The sequence below is a fragment of the Arvicanthis niloticus genome, chromosome 1 (genome assembly GCF_011762505.2).
Source record: "Arvicanthis niloticus isolate mArvNil1 chromosome 1, mArvNil1.pat.X, whole genome shotgun sequence".
Taxonomy (NCBI): Eukaryota; Metazoa; Chordata; class Mammalia; order Rodentia; family Muridae; genus Arvicanthis; species Arvicanthis niloticus.
Window position 1 is genome coordinate 73,183,619 of NC_047658.1, and position 22,055 is coordinate 73,205,673.

The following is a 22,055-nucleotide window of genomic DNA, read 5'->3' on the forward strand; positions in this document are numbered from 1 at the left end:
TCTTGGAGATCTTGGAGCTATGACATATTCATAATTTATACACCTATAAGATCAGTTCACTTTTATTTGCATAAAATCAAGGAATTTTAAAGTAGGTATAATAATTAAAAACATGGGAAACATGTTCCTGACAAGTTAAATCAGATCTCTGTGTCCAGAACACTTTAAAATAATTTTATGGTAAATAGCATCAGTAATGAGTCTGAAGAGGAATTCAGGAAGACTGTGATGATAGCAATCTTTGTAAACCTTCCATCAATATTTAGTAAAGTCCTATCAACAATCAGAAGTACATGTATGGGGATTGTAGTAGAGTGTAATCTCTCTGATAATGAGCCATTAGTCTGGGGGAAAATAGTAGAAGAAAAGTGAGTGAGCTCTGGAAATGACACTATTTCAGAGCACACTATGGAGAACTGGTCAATCGGAAACAGAGTGGTAGCTATTCTGATAGAGAAAAAAAGGACACTATCATGATCCACTAGATTATGAACTGTTAGTGACTCGTCTTGGCTGCGCAGAACTGATGTGTGTACTATCATTAGCCAAAACCCCTGCTCCAAGCTTAACCCTCCTTATGGAGAGGAAAGAATGAGAAGAGATAAGCTTCACAGCTTGTTATGCAGCACAGAAGCGAGCCACAAATCTCTGCCTCTTGTCCCTTTGAATGTGGACCAGAGTAAATAAGCAGAAGACCCAGACTGCTTCCTTCTAGACCTTGAACCAATCAGGATTTAAGTACTAACACTAAATAGTAACTCTTTTGAAAATAGTTAGAATTTGTTAGTATGTATTTTTATTGACTTAAACCAAAGAGTACCTATTTGGTATTAATACTCCCTACTAGAAACTGTACTGATATTTAATTTTAGCATAACTGACAGTGTCAGAAACTTTATACATATCTAGCTTTTAAAAACTGCTTGGTTTATGGACTCTAATTATGCAGGGCTGGAGAAATGCCTTAAGAGCACACATGGCTCTTGCAGAGAACATGAATTCAGTTTCCAGCACCCAGATGGTGGTTCACAACTGTATGTAACTTCAGTTCGAGGGATTCAACTCATAGCATCACTGATTCAATTCTTTAGAATTCTGTATCATTATCTGGCAAGTTTTGGGGGTTCTCATGGATGTAGCTAAGAGTGATACACTCCCTCCTTTACCCATTCTGAAAGCTATTTTTGAACTGATTCTCATAAAGCAGTAATCCCTGTATCCTCAGCAGCTTGTCAGAATGTCAAAAACACCATCCAGAGACTATTCAGATAGTTCTAAATAATCTTCAAGCATCTTCACACTCAGTGTTTTCTGATATCATCCTCTTAACCTGAACCTATTATTCAGAATTTGTGTTTATTTACAAGAGCTGTGTAGATGAGAATTACCCTACTAGAAAACTATAAGCTAATGATGGCAACCTACAGTCACAGCTTTGAGAAAATTGTCTAAACTTTACCTACCTTATATGCTAATTAAGATAGGAACTCTGGAATAAAAAGATGGATTCTTCACAAATTTTTTTCTTTATAATAGGAAAAAAAAAGAGTATCCTGAAGAAATAAACAAATAAATAGACATTTTATCAGAGGATGCTAAGGGTGATTTGTCTTTGTTTTTATCTTTTTAGTAGAAACTTTACAGCAGTAAATCGCTCAATAATATAAAAGTATCTGAATTTTCAAATAAGTTAAATTTTTTAAATGTTTATTGTTTTTCGACAAGTATGTCTCTGGTGAACTTCCCACTGTTAGTAGTACAGCAGAAGTAGATATCTAATGATTGTGGGATCAAAGTGAATGAAGACAAGAATGGGAAGACAATACATTAATTGAATTTTCTAAAATAAAGAAATTAAACTTTTGAAAATTAAATCATTTTCCCAAGGCTGAATATTATGTGATATAAAGAAATTCAAATTTAGCTTTCTATGACTAAAATATTAAACTTAGGGTTCAACTAGCATTCATTAAACAGCAACTCTTATGTTCACGTTTGCCATTCAGTGTAGCATGCCCTTTCCTTAAATCCTTACTTAAATAAAAATATTTCTTACATTCTTAACTTCTCTTCAAGGATTGTTACAAAGCTGGGTAAAAGACTTAATTTTAAATATATCTACTGCAATTTGAATGTATATTTCCTTACCTGACACAGTTTTCTCTTTGTGATTTCTAAACATTTTACCCTCAGTATACATTCAGAATCCTAATGATAGGTCTATTTATTGAAGGACCAACTCCCAAGGTGCCATTCTATCTCTCTTTCCACAGAGCCTATTTGAGCATACCAAGTAAGAGGTGGAGAACTAACTCGTGGTTAATAGCATGTCCTTGTACCAATGCTGGGTAGCTCACAACCTATGTAACTCCTGTGTAACTCCTGCTCCATGAGATCCAGAACTTTCTTCTGGACCCCAGAGACACCTGTTTTTCTCCCCAGACCTCTCTCTCTCTCTCTCTCTCTCTCTCTCTCTCTCTCTCTCTCTCTCTCTCTCTCTCTCTCTCTCTCTCATAAAGCCTAAGCTGTGCTGTCCCTATATGTATGAGTTGCTGATTTTCACTGGAGCTGGTTGACCTGCAAGTGGCAACATTCTATTCTATTCTATTCTATTCTATTCTATTCTATTCTATTCTATTCTATTCTATTTATTTATTTATTTATTATTGGATATTTTATTTACATTTCAGATGCCATCCCCTTTCTCCATTTCCCCTCCCTAGAAAACCCCTATTCCATCCCTGCTTCTCCTTTTTGTTTTTATACAATTTTTTAATGTTAATCAAAGGCTTTATAAGTCTGGTAATGGTCAATAACAAGATGCTCATACAATCAGAAGTGTAACCCAATACCCAACCTAGATATATTATTTACTGGTGGAGACGCACAAATATCTGCCTCCATGTCCCCCCCTTCTCTCTCTCTCATCACCTCTTCTCCTTCTCCTCCTCCTCTCCTTACTCCTCCTCTTCCTCTCCTTACTCTTCCCACCTTAGCTCCTCCTACATATCACCCTTCCTGTTAAAATAAAACTTTTCTTTTAAAATACAATTAGAGTATAACTATATCAACTTGTGTCAGTAAGGTACAAGATAGACCTAATACCCACTCTATCATTTTGTTGACTAACCAGAACCTCTGTCATCTCTCCTAACTAAAAGACTTAGTTCTGAACCTGGCTTTTTTCTTGGCTTTAGAATGACTGTCAGCTAAAAACCATCCTTTCAAATTTTTTCTTTCAAAGTAAGTAGCCGGGATTAGCTATGAGACTATAAGTCTTCAACCCCATCAGAAATCTAGAATGACTGAGTTAACTGAAATTACGGGAAGCACAAGGCATGGCTTCTAAAACTTAGCCAATTTATAGAGACCGCTGAACACCTGGACAGTCCCTGTACTACAAAACGTTGGAGCATCTGATCTTCAGCCTTCTGGATCATCTGATAGACCAAGTGATGCGGAATTATTAAGGGCTGATTACTCTATCTTGGCAGATATAATCAGTCAAGTATTCCGCAAGTGTGTCTTTTTCTGGACAGTGATTTTTCTGTAGATGAAAAGAGGCAATTATTGCCTAGTGGCTGTCTCACCACAACTGGAGTAACTCCAAAGATGCTCAATTTCTTCTTAGAATCCAAGACAGGAAGCTGTCAGGAGCAGACAGGTCTCTAATCAAAATGGACATTTAATACAGAAATGTTTGCAACGTCAATTCTGTGGAATTCTGATGTTTTGAAAACCAACTATCCATGTAAGGCAATCTGGATGTTGTCTATTAATTCCTCTTAGCTATTTCTAAATAAAATATAGAAAACATTCTAACAATAAACTCGGAGCCATGAATTTGCTATAGGCTCTTACCTCACAGGCTAATCATATCAAGTCAGTTAGAAAAGTTAAAGAAGGACTGGGACTAAGCCTTGTATTCCTAAATGTGTTATACAGGCACAATGCAAATGAGAGTAACAGTATTAATATCATTTTTATATCAATAAGAAGCTCATACCAAAGAAAACCTTACATTTAAAATCAAAGTAAATTTTGTACCATTTAAGAAATTATAACTTAATCTTAATAACAATTATACATATTTCTACCAATAGGTTATGGCTATGCAATAAATCCTAGCTAATCCTCCCTATTCCACCAAAACCACTACTTTTCCCTAGAAAGACAGCCCAATATTAACCACCTCAGTCCCCAAGCCCAGGGAATAGGGGTGCCAACTCTTCATTAGCTTCTTGAAGCTGATTATGGGCATTGAGATATTAGCAGAGGGACAGAGGGAAGAGTAAATTGATAAGCCTCTGATGCTGTGTCTTCACTGCATCCAACTAGAATTCCAGGACATCAGAGGTTTGAGCAGGTCTGCTCAGCTTGATTGATGAGTAGATACACCAAAGCTGTGTATTCTGCAATATACAATTCTCAAAACAAATTTTAGTATCAAGATAAATTTTGTTTGAATTCTGGAATCTAGTCTTCTGGTGGCCTGCCTCTGTCATGTCTAATCCATATAATTCTGGGAGTTTACATGAGAGTGTGCTCCCACCATCCTCCCATTCCCACCTCCCTGCTCTCAAATTCCCCAACACTAGGAAATCCAAACTTTCAGGGACCAAGGCACTCCATTCCACTGATGCCTAGCCCCTTACCCCATCCCCCCTCCTCCAATTACTATGAGAGTGTGCTCCCACCATCCTCCCATTCCTGCCTCCCTGCTCTTGAAATTCCCCAACACTAGGGAATCCAAACTTTCAAATGACCAATAATCACATGAAAAGATTTTCATCATCATTATTTATTTGAAAACAGCAAATCCTAAATCACAGCGAGACAGCACAGTGTGTCACCTAAACTAACTGTTAACAAACTAACAAATGTTGATGAGCATATGGTTACAGTAAAACTGTAAAATGGTACAACACTTAGGGAAGTGATGTAGAGCCTTCTCATGGAGTTAAACATAAAATTACCATATTATTAGAAATTGCATTCATACACATATATAAGTGCAAATGTGTATGTATACTTTACTACATTATTTATTTAATTGTGGGTGTTGCACACATGACATGGTGAACAATGAAATTCAGAAGACAGCTTGTAGTAGTTGTTTCTATTCTACTACATGGTTCATAAGAACCAGGCTTGACAGCAGCAAGCACCTTTATCCACAGAGATATCTTAGCAGTCCGTGTAACATATTTTAGTGATTAAATATTGTTTAGTCAACAAAACAATGAATGCCTGACAATGTAGATGAACATTTAAAATTTTCCTAAGATGAGCTGTATACAAAGAAAAATAATGAGATTCCGCTTATGTAGAGTCTAATAATACTTACTCCCAAGGCATACCTATCCTCAAATTGTGACCCATCTGCTCTGTTGAGCTACCCTATATAAAATAGATTAAACTCTCTTGGCATTGTCTTATAAGTTATATTACTGAGAACTTAAAGTTGCGTTGCTATAAGTAGAGCCAGATGAAGAGAGAGTTTGAGAGAGAGAGAGAGAGAGAGAGAGAGAGAGAGAGAGAGAGAGAGAGACTAAAAACAAACAAGAAAGTCTAGGAGGGAAGGTGGACTAAGAAAATACCATGAAAGAACATGAAGTTCCTATTTAGTACAGTGAAATGCAAAATGTTTAGAAATATCAGTGTTTATTATACATTGTTCTGAATTATATACTTTGAGAAAAACCAGATGGTAAATCATATCTTATACAGACATATAATGTCATTTTAAACTGACAGTCAACAGCTCACACTTGTACAGAACCCAGGTAAGTGCATCACTGATCAACTATCAGAGAAGCTTAGTCCTGCAGTAGACGGTAGCCAACACAAAGAACAACTGTACAATGTTCAGAGAGTGAGTGAGTTTGGAGCATGCAGTTCTTAATGCCCTTATCAAACACCTCCTTTCAGAGCTCAGAAATCAATGCTGCAGAAGAGGCAGAAAGATTGTGAGAACTAGAGGTGGTAGATGGCTCCAGGAGACAGCATCTTGCAAACAGCAGGACTGATGCACATGTGAGCTCAAAGGCTGTGACAGCATGCACAGAATCTGCACAAATTCAAGCCAGACAACATCCGAGCATAAAGAAGAACAGAAACACAAATTCCCACCCCAATCAAGAAGTTATTTACAATTGACACCTGCTATGAAAGAGAAAATCAGTGTTCTCTAAATCATGCTGGGTAATTAACCACGCTCCAGAACAGGCCCCATTGCCCATGAGTAGCTGACCAACACAAAATGGACTCCCTAGTTTTTGTGAGATTTTTGATTCTTTTTTGTCTTTTTGTTTTCATTTGTTTGATTGATTTGGTTTTTGTTGTTTCTTGTTTGTTTGAGGAAACAGAAAGAACATTAAGAAGGATCTAGGAGGAGTCAGAGGGGATAATATGTTCAAAATGTATTGTATAAAAGAATTTTAGTAAAAAGAACAAGAAATTGAACAGAATAAATCCATTCATTAAATTTATTGTGAAAACTAATGAAAAGATCTATACAAGATTAAGCCAGTCAAAATTCACATATGGATAAAAAGAGTCTCACAAAGCTTCACCTTGAACTAGCAGCAGTATCTGATGTCTGGAGAAAGAAGAATTATTTTTCTTTGGAATTTTGGCCACAACTAGTTGCCTATGCTCCGTGGATGGCCCCACATGCCATGTTCACATAGGTAGAACTAATTGGCATTAAGATACATTTTTTAATTCAATATTTTATTTATTTACATTTCAGATGTTATCCCTTTTCCCCATCTTCCTCCACCCCATTAACCCCTATCCCATTCCTTCTCCTCCTGGTTTGCTTTTATGTCTTTTAAATTACATGCAAGTATTAAGGTCAGTTCTAAGTTAAGGAACTAGCAATATAATAGATGCAAATAGTCAAGGAACAAGCAAGACAATAAACCCAGACTGTCAAAGAACAAGCAGGACAATAAACATGTTTAGGAGAAGAAGACCATGGGAAGCTGCAAGAGGAACATTTTGAAGGAAGGACTAGGGGAAATTAGATATAATCATAACACATTCTTTAAATGTACAAAAATATTTTTTAAAAGTAATAAAAATACCTTTTTAAAAAGGAGAAGAAAGTTTGAAGTCAGAAAGTACAGGATAAAGAATGGCATCATTTCCCCCATACAATCAATGTACATTCATAAACAAAGATACAATACACGTTTACCTTTGCATACATGCTAAGATCAAATCTCTTCATTATTAAAGATTAGTTGTTTATTTGCATTTTACAATGTGACTCAGTTATTTTCCCATATATCAAAGAAAATAATCAAGAATAGAATTTTTTAGTTCCCTGAGCTCTTATGAATTCAGATCCTAATATACCTACCTATCCATTAACTTCGCACTCCACTTTTGTAAGTTAAGTTACTGTTACCTTTAGCTCAGTCTCCTCTGACCTCTCTCATGCCTACTCTCCTCTTACCTCACTCAAATCCATTATTGTCAACACTCATATGATTTGAAAACATCAGTAAGTCTCTGTTCCTTCTTTCTATAGCCTATGACGACCCAGCCAACATGAAGCTCTTACATGTAATGCTTTGCTCTTAGAAGATTCTTGGTCCCATTAACACCAGTTAGCTCTTCACGCAATTTTTTATGCAACTATGCTTAAAGAACATAACCTTAGTAAAATTTATTCTTCCCTCAAAGCAGCATGTGCCCACTTTTGAGATGCACAGTCTTTTTTTATTAATAAATAGTGAATGTCAGTAAAACTTTCATGAAAATAAGCATATGAAGGCTGACTCAAATTATTTACACTTCTCAAAAACAAACTTAGTTTTGCATAAAATGTGTAAAACAATTATGAAAAAGAATAAGAACTATTTAAAATAAACCTGGGCTCAGGAAAGACCCTTAATGCAAGGCTCCAAATCTATCTCAATAAAGTGAATGCAAATACACACACAAACATACACACACACACACACACACACACACACAATTTTAAGTTATGCATTTAGAAACAGCAATTAAAATATGATAAAGTATTTATGATACAGTTAAAGTTTGAGAGACACTAAATAATGAGCTCATACAAATCAGTTATAAAAGGGGAAAAATATGAATTGTGATCAGCAAAATGTTTAAAGTAGGATTTACTTATGGTGAAAACAAACTTAATTGTTGAAGTATAAAGAAGAGAAAAATATGTGGTAATGAACAAAATGACAAGATAAACATATTCTAAAGTCCTATGCCACATACAGTATAAAGATAATAAACAGTTATTATATGTTATCAAGTAATTAGAAAAATATTTTTGAATAGCTGCAAGACAAGACAATTACCAACATGAATATGATAATTACTCTGACTTAATCAAAGCATTTGACACATAAATCAAAATAGCATACAGTATCCCATGAATCTATACAATTATTATATACATGTTACAAATGAAAAAAAATCAAACTGACTGCACAAAATTACAATATAAGATTACATTTCACTTTTCAGATAAATATTTTTGTTTAAGCATTTAGAAAGAAACATGCATGTAAAATAATAAAGGGTAGGAAAATAGTTTGAAAAAGTAAATTGGCATAAATTTTTTGTTAATATTCTAAAAGATAATTGTGTAAAGCAAAAGTAGTAAGATGGTGTTTAGGGTATAACCTAGATAAAGATAAGGTATGTTGGCAATATCTCAAAGGTGGGGAAAAGAATGAGAAATATTTCACTGTAAGGTTGCATTTATAGAATAAAATAGTATTATTTGTAAGACAGACTAATATATTATAGAGCAGAAATAAAAATACTAGAAAAAGAAGTACAAGTTAGAAGTCACTGAAAGAATTAAAACAGAAAAATGAAAACAGTCTAAAGCCATGGAGATGGAAAAGTCATGGTGCTTTGTAAGAAGTCAGGTAAAGATGCTGAGTCTGTATGGTCTGTATGATGAGTACAGAGGGTTCTGAGAAATAGTGTCTCAAAGGGGCCTCACTACGGAGAAAGTCATAGACTACAGGAGAGAGTCTGTCTTCTAATTCATTATTGGTACTTAAAACTAATATACATAAGAATACATTTCATTAAAGTACACAGGATATAGTATAAAACAAAGCATACAAAATATCAATGAACAAATTTCAGGAAAAAACAAGATAAACTTTACAAATAGATATTGAATCATTTCAAATGAAAACCATGTGGTGAGATGGAGCAGTATGAGACAAAGGAGAGTCCATTGGGTTTCAGTTCTCATAGTAGAAGTGACATTTATATAACCATCAAATATATTCAGAATTGCCCCTCTTTTTGCTGTCACTGACCCAGGCTGGACACTTAACTTCTTCGGAAATAGTTCTTCTCTTATAGATACATGATCTTGATTATCCCATAGATTTTGTTCATAGAGTATTTAATGGTCTTTATCTCCAAACAATGATGTTTTACTTCCCTACTGTTTTTCCAGCCTTCTCTCAAGATAGATGAACAGATGATACATGGATATATAGATATGAGTATATAGATAGATAGATGATAGATAGGTAGATAGATAGATAGATAGATAGATAGATAGATAGATAGATAGATGAGAGATAGATTCATAGATGACAGAAAAATTGATTAATTCACTGATTGATTGATTTTGGTATCTATATAATATGTACATGCTAATTGAATAGCCAGATATATTCATTATTTACATTAATATATAGCTTTATGTAATAATTTACACCTTAATGATATAAAGAAGTAAAGCGATTTAAAATCAAGTTATTTTTTAATATACAGGAGGCTAAAAAATCCCCCAAATTCTCTATATTATGATGTAATGATTCACATCATCTTATGCAGATAGTAGACGGAGAATGCTCCTCTGAATCTGCTTGGTCTTGATGCTGTAAATGATGGGGTTCATAAATGGAGGAAAGAGAAAATAGACATAGCTCATGGTAATGTGTACCACATGGGGAGCATGCTTTCCAAACCTGTGAATGAAGGTCAGGCCTATCACAGTGATGTAAAAGACCAGGACACAGCTAATGTGGGAGACACAGGTGTTGAGAGCCTTTGCTCTCTCCTCTCCAGAGGCGATGCCCATAACTGTCCTCAGAATGAGGACATAGGAAAAGACAATGATGAGCGCATCAAGGAAGAAAGTCAGGGCGACCAAAACAACTGGATACACACGGTTAAAGGTAATGTCAGCACATGCGAGTTTCATGACATCTTGGTGGAGGCAGAAGGCATGAGAAAGAACATGGGAACGACAGTATGAGAACCAAAAGAGAGGCAGGATTGGGGGCACAAGTGATAAAAAACCCCTTAGTACTACCCCAAGTCCTATTGTTATAACCCTGGAATTGGTAAAAATTGAGTTGTAATGCAGAGGTGTGCAGATGGCAACAAATCGATCATAAGACATGGCAAGCAAGACCCCTGACTCCACAATGGAAAGGGAGTGAATGATGTAGGCCTGCAAGAAGCAAGCCCCGTGTCTTATCTCTCTTTGATTCACCCATAAAACAGCCATTACAGTGGGCATTGTAGTCAATGTAACTGTGAGGTCTGTGCCTGCCAGCATGGCAAGGAAATAATACATGGGTTCATGGAGAATGTGGTCATCCTTGATGAGGTAGAGAAGTGTGCCATTGCCCAGAAGCACAGAGATATAGATGACGAAGAAGGGGATAGAGATCCAGTGATGAGCTGCCTCCAGTCCTGGGAAGCCAGTAAGCAGAAAGGGAGCAGCACTGATATTGGACCACATAGTGTGCACACTGCGAAACTCAAAGCACTGTTTCTTTACTGTAGTGACTGTCTCTCCTTCCCTCTACATGCAAATATTCCATGGCTGCCTTGATCACAGTATTTATGCTCAGCAATAAATACTTCCCATATGCATTATAAACACATTGTTTTTACAGCATCGTGTACCTCTGTCCCGTGTATGAAAAATGTTTCAATGGTTACAAAGCAAATATGACAAATATGTTTACACAGATACTAATATTTCTTAGCTAGATTGAGGTTTGTTTTGTTTGCAAAACTTTTGCTATATTTAAATTTGAATTTGAATTGTTTTATATTTCTCAATCATAAAAGAGACATAGTTATGTAAGAAAACTTTTCTTATTTTGGTTTTGCAATTAAATTATACTTTATTGAGTTCTCGCCAAAGCCATGAGTTCTTTAGGAAAATACAAGGGCATAGCCTGATGATGCCACATGTATTCTAAAAGCATTTAGCATTTTTCTAAACTCCACTCATGAGCTCCTCACAAGAAATTCCACATCTGCCTTGATATGATTGCAGAAATAAAGTCTGACACTCCAAGTGTGCTGTGTCTTTTTATAAAGGGAAATGTGTCTTTATTCTCCTGACCACATCTCACAGATGTAAGAGAGGAGTCTTCCCCTTTTTCTATCCCTGAAACTCACCGACCCCATAGTCTTGTTGGTGCATAGTTACCAGTCCTTCACCAGTCCAGACAGGTTCTTCTAAAAGACTGTTGCAGAATCAGGCTAGAAATATACATATGATGAGATCATCTCCCCAGAGTCTCTCCTTTCCAGATGCTCAGGAGGCCTCAGGATCTCTCTCCCACTTCTCTGGGTCTCTTAGTTAATGCCCTCAGGCATTTTAGACATGTCCACTGAGGTATATAAAGAAAACCAAAAACTCAGAATCCTATCAACATACATGGGGTCCCCAAGAGCCTCATAAATACAAGCTTGTCCTTGTTATCATCTTTCTCAATGACCAAAATGATACTAGTTGCTCTTAGGGTCCCATTTTCCTCTGTTGATTCTGGAGCTTATGATCTCTATTACATTTTGTCTTCCCTGCGTCCTTTGGGAAAGTCACTTTTGGTCCACAAGAACCTCACTGGATGTACCAACTACCACATGAACTGTAAACCTTGGGTGTCTAGTCTTTTTCTTAAGATCAGCTAGTTTGTTTTAGTCACATAATTGTCCATTTTGTGTCAAGTTCAGTTTATTAAAAGAACATGTACCTTCAGCATATAGCAGAAAAAACATTTACATAGAACTGTCATTACTACATATATGTAGTATGCTAAAAGAAAAATGTAGAATGCATCTCTGTATTTGGGAAACATATGAAGGAAAAAAGAATAATCAGAATGAGAGGAAATTAGAAATATGGAAAATGGAAAATTCTAGCTCAATGCAGAAAGCTTCACACTGTTGTGGGACCAGATAAAACTTGATGAACTCAAACAAATTCATACTGACTACACTAAGGAATTGTGCTATTAGAATTGAAAAAAAGGAGATAAAGAACAATTTAACTGCACATTAGCTTACAAATCATGTAGGGAATTTTGACATAACAATGAATGTGAAGTAAGGGTTAGCATGGATATGTGCAATCAGATGATTGTTATTTAACATCATTTTGAATGTAGCAAAAGAAGAGTGGATAAAGATATAAAGATATATTCAAACATGTAATAAATCATGTTGGTTGGATTAAGACCAAGTGTTACCAGTATGGTAAGAGTGGCTAAGTATGGATTCCACGACATAAGAAAAAAATAGAAGTGGACGATGCAAGATGGTAGACAAACAGAAAACCACAGTGGATAGGACACCTGCACATACTGCAACTGTGTACTTGGATGAATTGGGGGATGAGGGGGGCTGAACCCATCTGTGACTAGCACTCTCACTCTGAATTGGAATGTGACAAATTCTCTCTATAACTTTCTGGGCCTCTGTTCACCAGTGCCACGCCCAGAACAACTATTCATGGGGAAAACGAATAGATGAACTTTGCCTGTCTTTCTGATGAGCATCAATGGAATAAAACTTTTCCTAGTTTTAGTCTTCATGGCATTGTTCAACATGGTGTTTTTAAAGTTCACTGATGCTTTAGTGCAGATACGGCATTTCTAGTGAGGAGTGCCCTGGAACCTCGAATTATCACCTGTTGTTCTGTTAGTAGGTATTAGAGTAGATTATGCTTTGGGGTCGTTACTGATATGCTGATGTAAGCATTCACTGTATGCCTTTGATGAACCACACAAAGTGATACTCTTTTTGCTAAAATGGGCTACAAGGTATGCACAGAATGCACGTTAGTACATACTTCTGAACTGCTTTCTACGGGGTGCTACATTACTCCTTCGATGTTGAGTGGAATGCAGGGTTTCCATCCCTACCAGCACGTTACCTTATCTCCCTGTTCACGAGTCACCCACAACTGATAGATGCATTCTCACACCGCATTGTGAATTTAAAATTATGCTTTCTGGGTGACAAGTGAAAACTGAGTAGCTTTTCATGAATTTACTCACCATTTGAAAATGTTTTGTGTGAAAAGGTGACTTTCCTGGACTTTTGTTTCACTGTCTAATAGAATCATTGGTCTTTCTTAAATACATTTAAAGATGTTCTTTACATATTCTATAGATAAGTACATTGGGTAAGTATATAATATGGACATGAAATTCACATAGCCTTCTTCACTGTCTAATGATATTGTTCTTAATCAGTTTAATATTTTTATTTTTATGTAGGCTGTACACCAGTTATATTGTATTTTACATGTTATATAATTTTAATTGTATTTAAAATCAAATTAAGAGAGAGAGCACTATTAAAAGCCCATTAGAATTGCATGGTACTTACTCAATTCGTTTGTGTCATATTTCTTTCTTATTTTAAACATGTTTCTTTATGCTTCAGATTTATGTTACATAGGCTGGAGATGCATGTTTGTTTTGCTTGGTGTCTGCATTCTATATGTAAATAGATCAGTTAATTCATTTCTCTATTATTAAGCCAGTTGCCCAACCTGATAAAAGAAAAGAAATGGTGCCAAGAGAAAATACTTTGAAAATATTGTTGGTTTTATAAACATAGTATTTCTACATAATCCTATGAAATATCCAGACTCAAAATTAGAGAAACCAGAACACTATAAATACTTTTACTTTTAATGAAGTGTTTTGACCAAGATTTGCTGCATGAAATTAAATGCAATGTCTTATTTCTAAAATTATTGACTTTATGAACATATAGAGACATAACATGGTAAATAAGTCCTGTTCTATCACTAGACACGTTAAACAAATCTAATGGTTACTGTGGGAGGCTATTAAGGGTGTATAAAAAAAATCTGCCATTCATGTCATTAAACTGACATGTAAATATGCATGTTTATACCTGTAGATTAATGCTGCTATCGAGCATTTGGTCAGAGAAGCTTTTTTTTTGCAATGGATTGAAGTTAACAAAGAAACTCATAAACTAGAAAGAGTACTCAGAGGAAGTATCTGCTAACTGCTCAGCCTATAGGAGGCCTATAGCACCCCCTCAAAGGTTCATAGGACTTTTCAGAAGAAAGAATGGGTCATCCATATGTAATTGTAAACCTTAGTTGTCAACTTGATAACTACAAGAATCAATTAAATTCCAACCAGCAGGACACACTTGTGAGGGGTTTTCTTAATTGGATCATTGAGGTGCAAGATCCACCTTAAATCTGGGCCACACTTTCAGGTGACAGCCAGATAAAAAGACATGAAAGAAAAAGATTCCTGCTCTTTGCCCACTTGCCTTCACTCTCTCTGTCAAGTTAATATATTCTGCTGGGAGGCACTCCTTCGCTGATATTAGAACCTACTTCTTCAAGTTTTTAACGCAGTCTGAAAATCAGCTGCTCTGTAGGAATCCCCTGAGTATCCAGCATCAGATTAGGCTGCTGAAACATCTAGTGTTATTGTATTAGTTAGAATTCTTTAGGGAAAAGAATATAACGTGTGTGTGTGTGTGTGTGTGTGTGTGTGTGTGTGTGTGTGTGTGTGTGTGATGTATTAGAGTGGCTTATGGGCTGCGGTATGGCAAGTCTAACAATGGATGTCTACCAACAGAAGGTCCAAGAATCCAGTAGATAGGTGATCAGTCCGTGAGGGTGAATGTCTTAGATGGTCTTAAGCATATGCCAGAATCCTGAAGAAGTACTCTAATGCCAATGAAAAAAATGGATTCACCAGCCAGAAAGAAAAAGAATAAGCAGGAAAAGAGAGCAAGTGTTCTTCTATGTCACACCAGCAGGAGGATCTTCCCACCTCAGAAGGTCTGGATTAAAAGTGGATGTTCTCCTGGATAAAGAAAATGTGGTACATCTACACAATGAAATACTATTTAGCTATTAAAAACAAAGACATCATGAATTTGCAAGCAAATGGATTGAACTTAAGAATATCATCCTGAGTAAGGTAACTCAGTCCCAAACACATGCATGGTATATACTCATTTGTATGTGGATATTACCATAAAATACAGCTAACATGCTACACGCCACAGACCCAAAGAAGCTAAACAAGGAAGGCCCAAGTGAGGAAGCTTCAATCTCACTTAGTAGAGGAAATAAAATAGTCATAAGAGGCAGATGGAGGAAGGAAACTGGGAGGGAAGGGGAGGAGGAGAAGAATGGGGAGTTCGGCATCAGGTGTGGGGAAGGGCAGGAGAGATGGTTAGATGACCATGAATGGAAATTGGCAACGGATAGGGGCGAGGAGATGGGGAGCATCTCCAATATGAGACAGGGACCTGGGATAATGGAGAAGTTCAAGAATCAATGGTGATCACCATGGCTGCACCTCACAAGCTTGGGGATATGGAATCAGAAGAGGTCACCTCCCATAGCCAGGCAGGAACCCCAGTGGAATAATAGACATAAATCCACCCACAAAACTTTCAACCTAAAATTTATCCTGTCTATAAGTAATGCAAGAATGCGCCATTGAACAGAGAATGAGGGAATAGCCAACCAATAACTGGCCCAACTTGAGACTCATCCCATGGACTAGCACTAGTCCCTGACACTTTATTATGCTTGCAGACAGGAGCAAGTTGTCCTCTGTGACACTCCACACAGCAGCCAGACTCTGACAGACACAGAGACCCACAGCCAAACAGTGGGTGTATTCTGAGGACTCTTGTAGAAGAATAGGAAGGATTGTGGGCCCCAAAGGGGACAGGAACTCCACAGGAAAACCAACAGTCAACAATCCTGGGCTCTTGGGGCTCTCAGAGTCTGAACCACCAACCAAAGAACATACATGGACAGGACCTAGGCCTCCCCACACATATGCAGCAAATGTGCAGCTTGGTCTTTATGTGAGTCCTGAACAACTGGAAAGGGAGCTATCGCAAAAGCTGTTGCCTGTACATGGAATACGTTCTTCTAGCTGGGCTGCCTTGTCTGGCCTCAGTGGAATAGGAAGTGCCTAGCCTCAGAGAGACTTGAAGTGCCAGGGTGGGGGATATCTGGAGGAGCCCCACCCACCCATAAGAGAAGAAGAGGGGATGAACAAACAATCCCCTGGGGTGACTGGGAGTGAGGCAATGAGTGAGATGTAAAGTGATTAAGTAAAAAATAAAATTTTTAAAAAGAGGGTATTCCCACATCAAGTAATTTAATTTAAAAATCCCTCACAAGTGTAACCAGATATTTCAGTTTTAGTGAATTCCAAATGTAGTCATGTTGACAACAAAAAATAGCCATCAACAAGTCTACCCCTTATCAACTTGACATACAATTATATTGCCTTAAGTCATTCTTAGTTTTCAAATAAAAATGATAACTGTGTCATAATTACACCTAACATGATATAATTATCCTCTGTATAACTGCAAGTGATATATTTGTATCATAAATATTAGAATAGGTAACAATGTCCCTTGAGGGACATTCTGTTGCTATCTCACACTTAAATATTATAATCAATGATATTCTTTTAATTGCTAGTACATTATATGAAAATGAAATCTAGAAAATAAAACACACATTTGTAAAAACACATTCTTAACAGAATACAACAGAAGCATTCATGTCAATTATAATTATTGTTTCTGTAACTATCACATGACCTTAGCTGAAATTTATTTATTTACATTTTATTTATTTTTTATTCAATATTTTATTTATTTACACTTCAGATATTAACCCCTTCCCCCATTTCCCCCCAGCCCCCATTAAACCCCTATTGCATCCCTTCTCCTTTTCTGCTTTATACTGTTTAAATTATGTGCAAGTATTAAGATCAGTTCTGAGCTGAAGAACTAGCAATACAATAAATGCAAAAAGTCAAGGAACAAGCAAGTCAATAAACCCAGATAGTCAAAGAACAAGCAGGACAGTAAACAGAGACCCGTGATCACTCCTATGTTCATTGTTTCTAAGGGTTTACCAGGATGACCAAAATATCTGAGCCTACTTCCCTGTCCTAGCCCCAAGTCATTTTCATGTCTGAAGCCTAATTCTTTGTTCAAGCTTATGATTTAGATTCCTGCCTGAAATTACTTTGTTTTAGCCTAGGATTTAGATTCCTGCCTGAAATTACTTCTTTGTTCTAGCCTAATGTCAGATTTCTGCCTGCAGTCTATTTCCTTGTCCTTGGCCAATGTCAGATTCCTTCCAAGCAGCCCATTTCTTTGTCCTTGGCCAATGTCAGATTCCTGCCAGGCAGCTCCAAAATCTCTCCGCCTCTCCCTCTTTTTATTGCATAAACCAGACTAAGCCTGTCTTAGGTTATTCTGACAAGAATGCCTTCCTTACCCATCATGGAATATGCATTATCAAAAGCAATGCACTTATGTCTTAGGTTGGTAAGGCTCTGTGCAGAATCTTACCCGTCCTTAGCTTGCCAGCCTGTTAAATTAATAACTGTCTGGGGGTCCATTTTCAGGTTCAAGTCATGTATTTTGGCTGCCAATATGTTGATGTTAGAAACAAGCTTTAACAAAATGGGCAGTAATAAAAGTATTTCCAGGACAAAAAGGGCTTTAGCTGAAATTTATAACAACCTTTTTCTACTACCCATTCAGTATTTCCTTTACTCTCAGTAAGTACCTCAGCATGTTTTGGCATCTTTCCTGTAGGAATGACCCATATTGTCACTTGTGACAAGTCTATGCCCTTTGACATTTTTCCTGGATTAGTTAGTTGTAGTTTCCCATTCACTTTAATCACAGTACATGGTAACACCAACAGATGCCCTAAAGGATATCCTGTTATCCAGACCAAAAAAAATTTCTTTTTGCATCCATGTGGACAACCAGCTCTATAATCCTTAGTAACACTGATAAATCACCCTCCTAATATAGTTATTCCTTTCTTTCCCTGTTGGCTTGAAAGCATCAGAAACTCAAGTGGTCATAGACAAGTCAGAGTTTCCAATTCAATAGAATGTTTGTTGTGTACCTTGGTAGGAATGTTTCCTACTCTAGAACCAAAACTATTAGGTCCGCAGAACTTAAGAACACTGGAACAGGAAGTAAATATTGTCTTGGTGGTTTAGTACAGGTAATAGTGAGAGGAACTATTTCCTTTTCCACCCCTTGATTCCTGGACCATAAATCCTGATTATGAGAGAAACCATACTATGTACTGAATGCTGATTCAAAAATACATCCTGCCTTCTGGAGAACTCTGCCTCAGCCCTCCAGGCTACTACCACGTAATTGGAACTGTAAATGTGTCTTCAAAAGGCCATTCCATCTTTCTATTAGGCCATCTACTTCAGGATAGTAGGGGACATGGTGAAGCTAGTGAATTCCATTACTGTGGGCCCACTGTCACACTTCTCTGGCTGTGAAGTGATTGCTTCCTTGGTCGCAAGCAATACTGTGTAGAATACTGTGGCAGTATATAAGGCATTCTGTTATCCTATAGATGGTGATTTAGACAGAAGAGTTACATGTGGAGGAAAGTCAAATCAATAACCAAAGTAAGTATCTCTACCAGTAAGGACAAAATATTGTCCTTTTTAAGGAAGAAGTGGTCCAATATAGTAAACCTGCCACCAGGTTGCCAACTGGCACCCCAGAGAATAGTGTCATATCTGAGACTCAAAATTGGTTTCTGATGTTGGCAGATCAGGCACTCAGTAGCAGACCTATTCAGGTAAGCTTTACTGAGTGGAAATCTGTGGGGAAGAAATCTCACGGGGGGGGGGAGGGGGAAAGAGGGAGTCCGACTGTCGGTATGAGGTGGTCTGGCATCAAGGTCTCGGGCAGGCTTCCCACGCCGCCAGCGGAGGATCCCACATTGATACAGCCTCCGCTGGCTTGCGGTGGGCTGCTCAATTTTCCAAAGGCTGGGAATCTGGTGGAAAGACCATGCAATGTGGAGTCCGGCTTTCCAAAGCTTTTATTGTTCATGGCATGGTGAATGGACGTGGGTGATACGTGCTTCCCCCGCCAAAGGCCAGGGGACTCTCATTTTATAGGGAAGGGAGAAAGGGGAGGGAATAACTTAATTAGCTACTCCCCTGGCCTTTTGATAATTCATTAATATTTAAATCTATGGAGGTGGAGACTTGTTAGTCACACCCTCTACCTGTCCTACGTGACTGAAGGTAACAGGTTAAATGGAGTTACCTCGTCCAAGGCCCAACAGAAATCCATGTTGTCAAGCCTGTGGATAAAACCCATTCTATCATCATGGCCATTTTGTTCATGGTCTCATTAGGCAATGGCAGAGATGGCTGGGAAAACAGAACAGGTCATTCTACTTTGTTATTGAAATGCTCCTTAGCTACAGTTATATTTTGATGAATATGTATATGGGACACAATATCTCCACATCCTTGGCTCATTTGTATATATTTGTCCACATCCTCCCCAGATGGCTTTTCCACCAATTTCCCAATCATGTTCTTTCCAAGTCCCTGTCCATTCAGACAATCCATTGGCTACAGCTCATGAATCAGTGAACAATCGCATGTCTGGCCATTTCTCCTTCTAAACAAAATGTATAATTACATATATTGCCTAAAGTTCTGCCTGCTGTGAAAGTTTTTCTTCACCAGGATCTTTCAGGGTTGTGATGTTGCAGCTGTTCACTTCTGGGTGGCACCTGAAAACACGGAGAACCATCAGTAAACCAAACTCTAGTCCTCTTTTCATCAGTCAAATGATTGATTAGAGGTCATACCCCATGAGGCTATAGGTGTGTGATTGGCAGCAAATGGCATTATAATGGGAATGAAAACCTTATGCATTTAGGCAACTTCTTCACCCAACTTGCTTGTGCATTTATGATCTGCTTGGCCAGATCATGCATGTACCATTTCCATTTGATAATGGTGTTTGTTGTGCTTATCCTGCTTTATGAATTGGTGGGTCACATAACACACAGCTCACAGTGGGTAGCTCAGGAGCAATGATAACTTGGTGGCCCATTGTCAAACATTCAATTTCCACCAAGACCCAGGCAAATAGCTGTCTCTCAAAGGACAGTAGTTGTCTACAGTTGATGGTAAAGCCTTGATCCAAAATCCCAAAAGTCTCTTCTATGATTCACCCATAGGTATCTGCCAAAGATGCCAAAGAACATCCCTATCTGCCACTGACAACTCAAGTACCACAGAGTTTGCTGAATCATATGGTCCAAATGGTACAGCAATCTGCACAGCAGCCTAAACCTGTTGAAGAGCCTTCTCATGTTCCACCTTCCACTCAAAACTAGCAGACTTCTGAGTCACTGGATATATGGTCCAGAGTAACACATCCAAGTGAGGAATATGCTGTCTTGAGAATCCAGATCCATTCACTAAATGCTGTGCTTCTTGTTGGTGGAGCAGCCAAATATGATAATTTATCTTTGATCTTAGAAGGAGTATCTTTGTATGCCCTATACCTCTGGTCTCCTAAAAATTTCAGTGAGGTGGAAAGGTCTTGAATGAAGGAGAATTACATGTGGGAGGCATATTGGGAGTATTGTAATAGTCAGAAGGCATCTATTATACATGTATGAAATTGTGACCAACAAGCTCAGTTAAAGTTAAATTAAAATAACAGAATGTTTTCATCATCCATTTAATACAGATTTATGGCACACCTCTGTAAACATATGTTCCTGTAAAGCCTAATTAAAAGAAACCAGTGAACTTTGCATATATGATAGAATAACATATTCCAATTGTCAATTGATATTTGAAAGACAAGGACTGAAGTTGAGGTATCAGAATGGGAAAAGTCTTCTCAATTCTCAATATCAACAAGGACCTTTTTTTGTTGTTATTTTGAGACAGGATATCTCTCTGTAGCCAATTCCAGGTTGGCCAATAATTTGCTATATATCTCTGGCTGGTCCTAAATTCATGATCCCATTGCAACAACTGTAAATGCTAGGATTATGGTGTGTCCCTGTATGCTCACCTACACAAGATGCTGCTGATAATATAAGAATGTGCTGGCTAGATTTATCTCCAATCAAAGGCTTTCCTCTCCACTCTAAGTATGTGGTCAACATCTAGTCTCTAACTCTCATCATAGATTGATCCCCATAGGGGTCATTGTGCTCAATGTTATGGCCTCTTGCTGCCAGAAAACCACATCTGCTGACTAAGTGAGGAGAATTTTAAAGGCCTAGCCATTTCAACCCAGTGTATTCTAATATGTTTGATAAGACTTCTACCTACCTCCAAGATGTCTTATTAGATTATCCAAGGTTTTGACAACCTATATCTGTTACATTTGTTCCAGTTATCAATTCATTACCCTTACATTTTAATACACATATTTCTTTAACAAACACAATTTTTCTCAAACTTTCTCATTCACACATACTTCTAAAGAACTCAACCTATGACAGGAAAACAAGGTGTCCAATGGCTTGGTCATTTGTGAATGTATAATGTTCCTTTCTTGACAATAATACAAATTTCTGGATAGGGTATTATTATTACAAGGTAACTCTTCAAACAAAACAGATTCCCTTTTCTCCTTTAATTTACATACTTTTCCCATTTCAGAGGAAAGATATCTGATTGTTCAGTTTCTGTTTCTATATCATAATAGAAATAAACCACCAACCTAGCAATAGGAAGGAAGTCAATGCTAAAGCACCAAGAAAAATATTAGAGACTGCTAATAAAAGTCCCAAATTCCCAAGATCCAGCATACTCACAAGGGAGGAAAATACAGAAGGAAGGAGACAGATGTGAAGGGAGAGAAGGCAGTTAAGGAAAGTCAGTGAGCAGCCCAAATTACAAATGGTCCCTAAGGAGAGGTTTCTA

At 37.3% G+C, this 22,055-nt stretch overlaps 1 protein-coding gene across 1 annotated transcript; it reads right to left on the reverse strand.

The window, feature by feature from the left end:
- Positions 1-9,760: 9,760 nt before the first annotated feature.
- On the reverse strand, positions 9,761-11,584 carry LOC117723615 (olfactory receptor 51B2-like). The gene has a single exon (XM_034523198.2). The coding sequence runs from the start codon at positions 10,763-10,765 to the stop codon at positions 9,842-9,844; it is 924 nt and encodes a 307-aa protein (XP_034379089.1). The 5' UTR covers positions 10,766-11,584; the 3' UTR covers positions 9,761-9,841.
- Between the last annotated feature and the right edge of the window lie 10,471 nt (positions 11,585-22,055).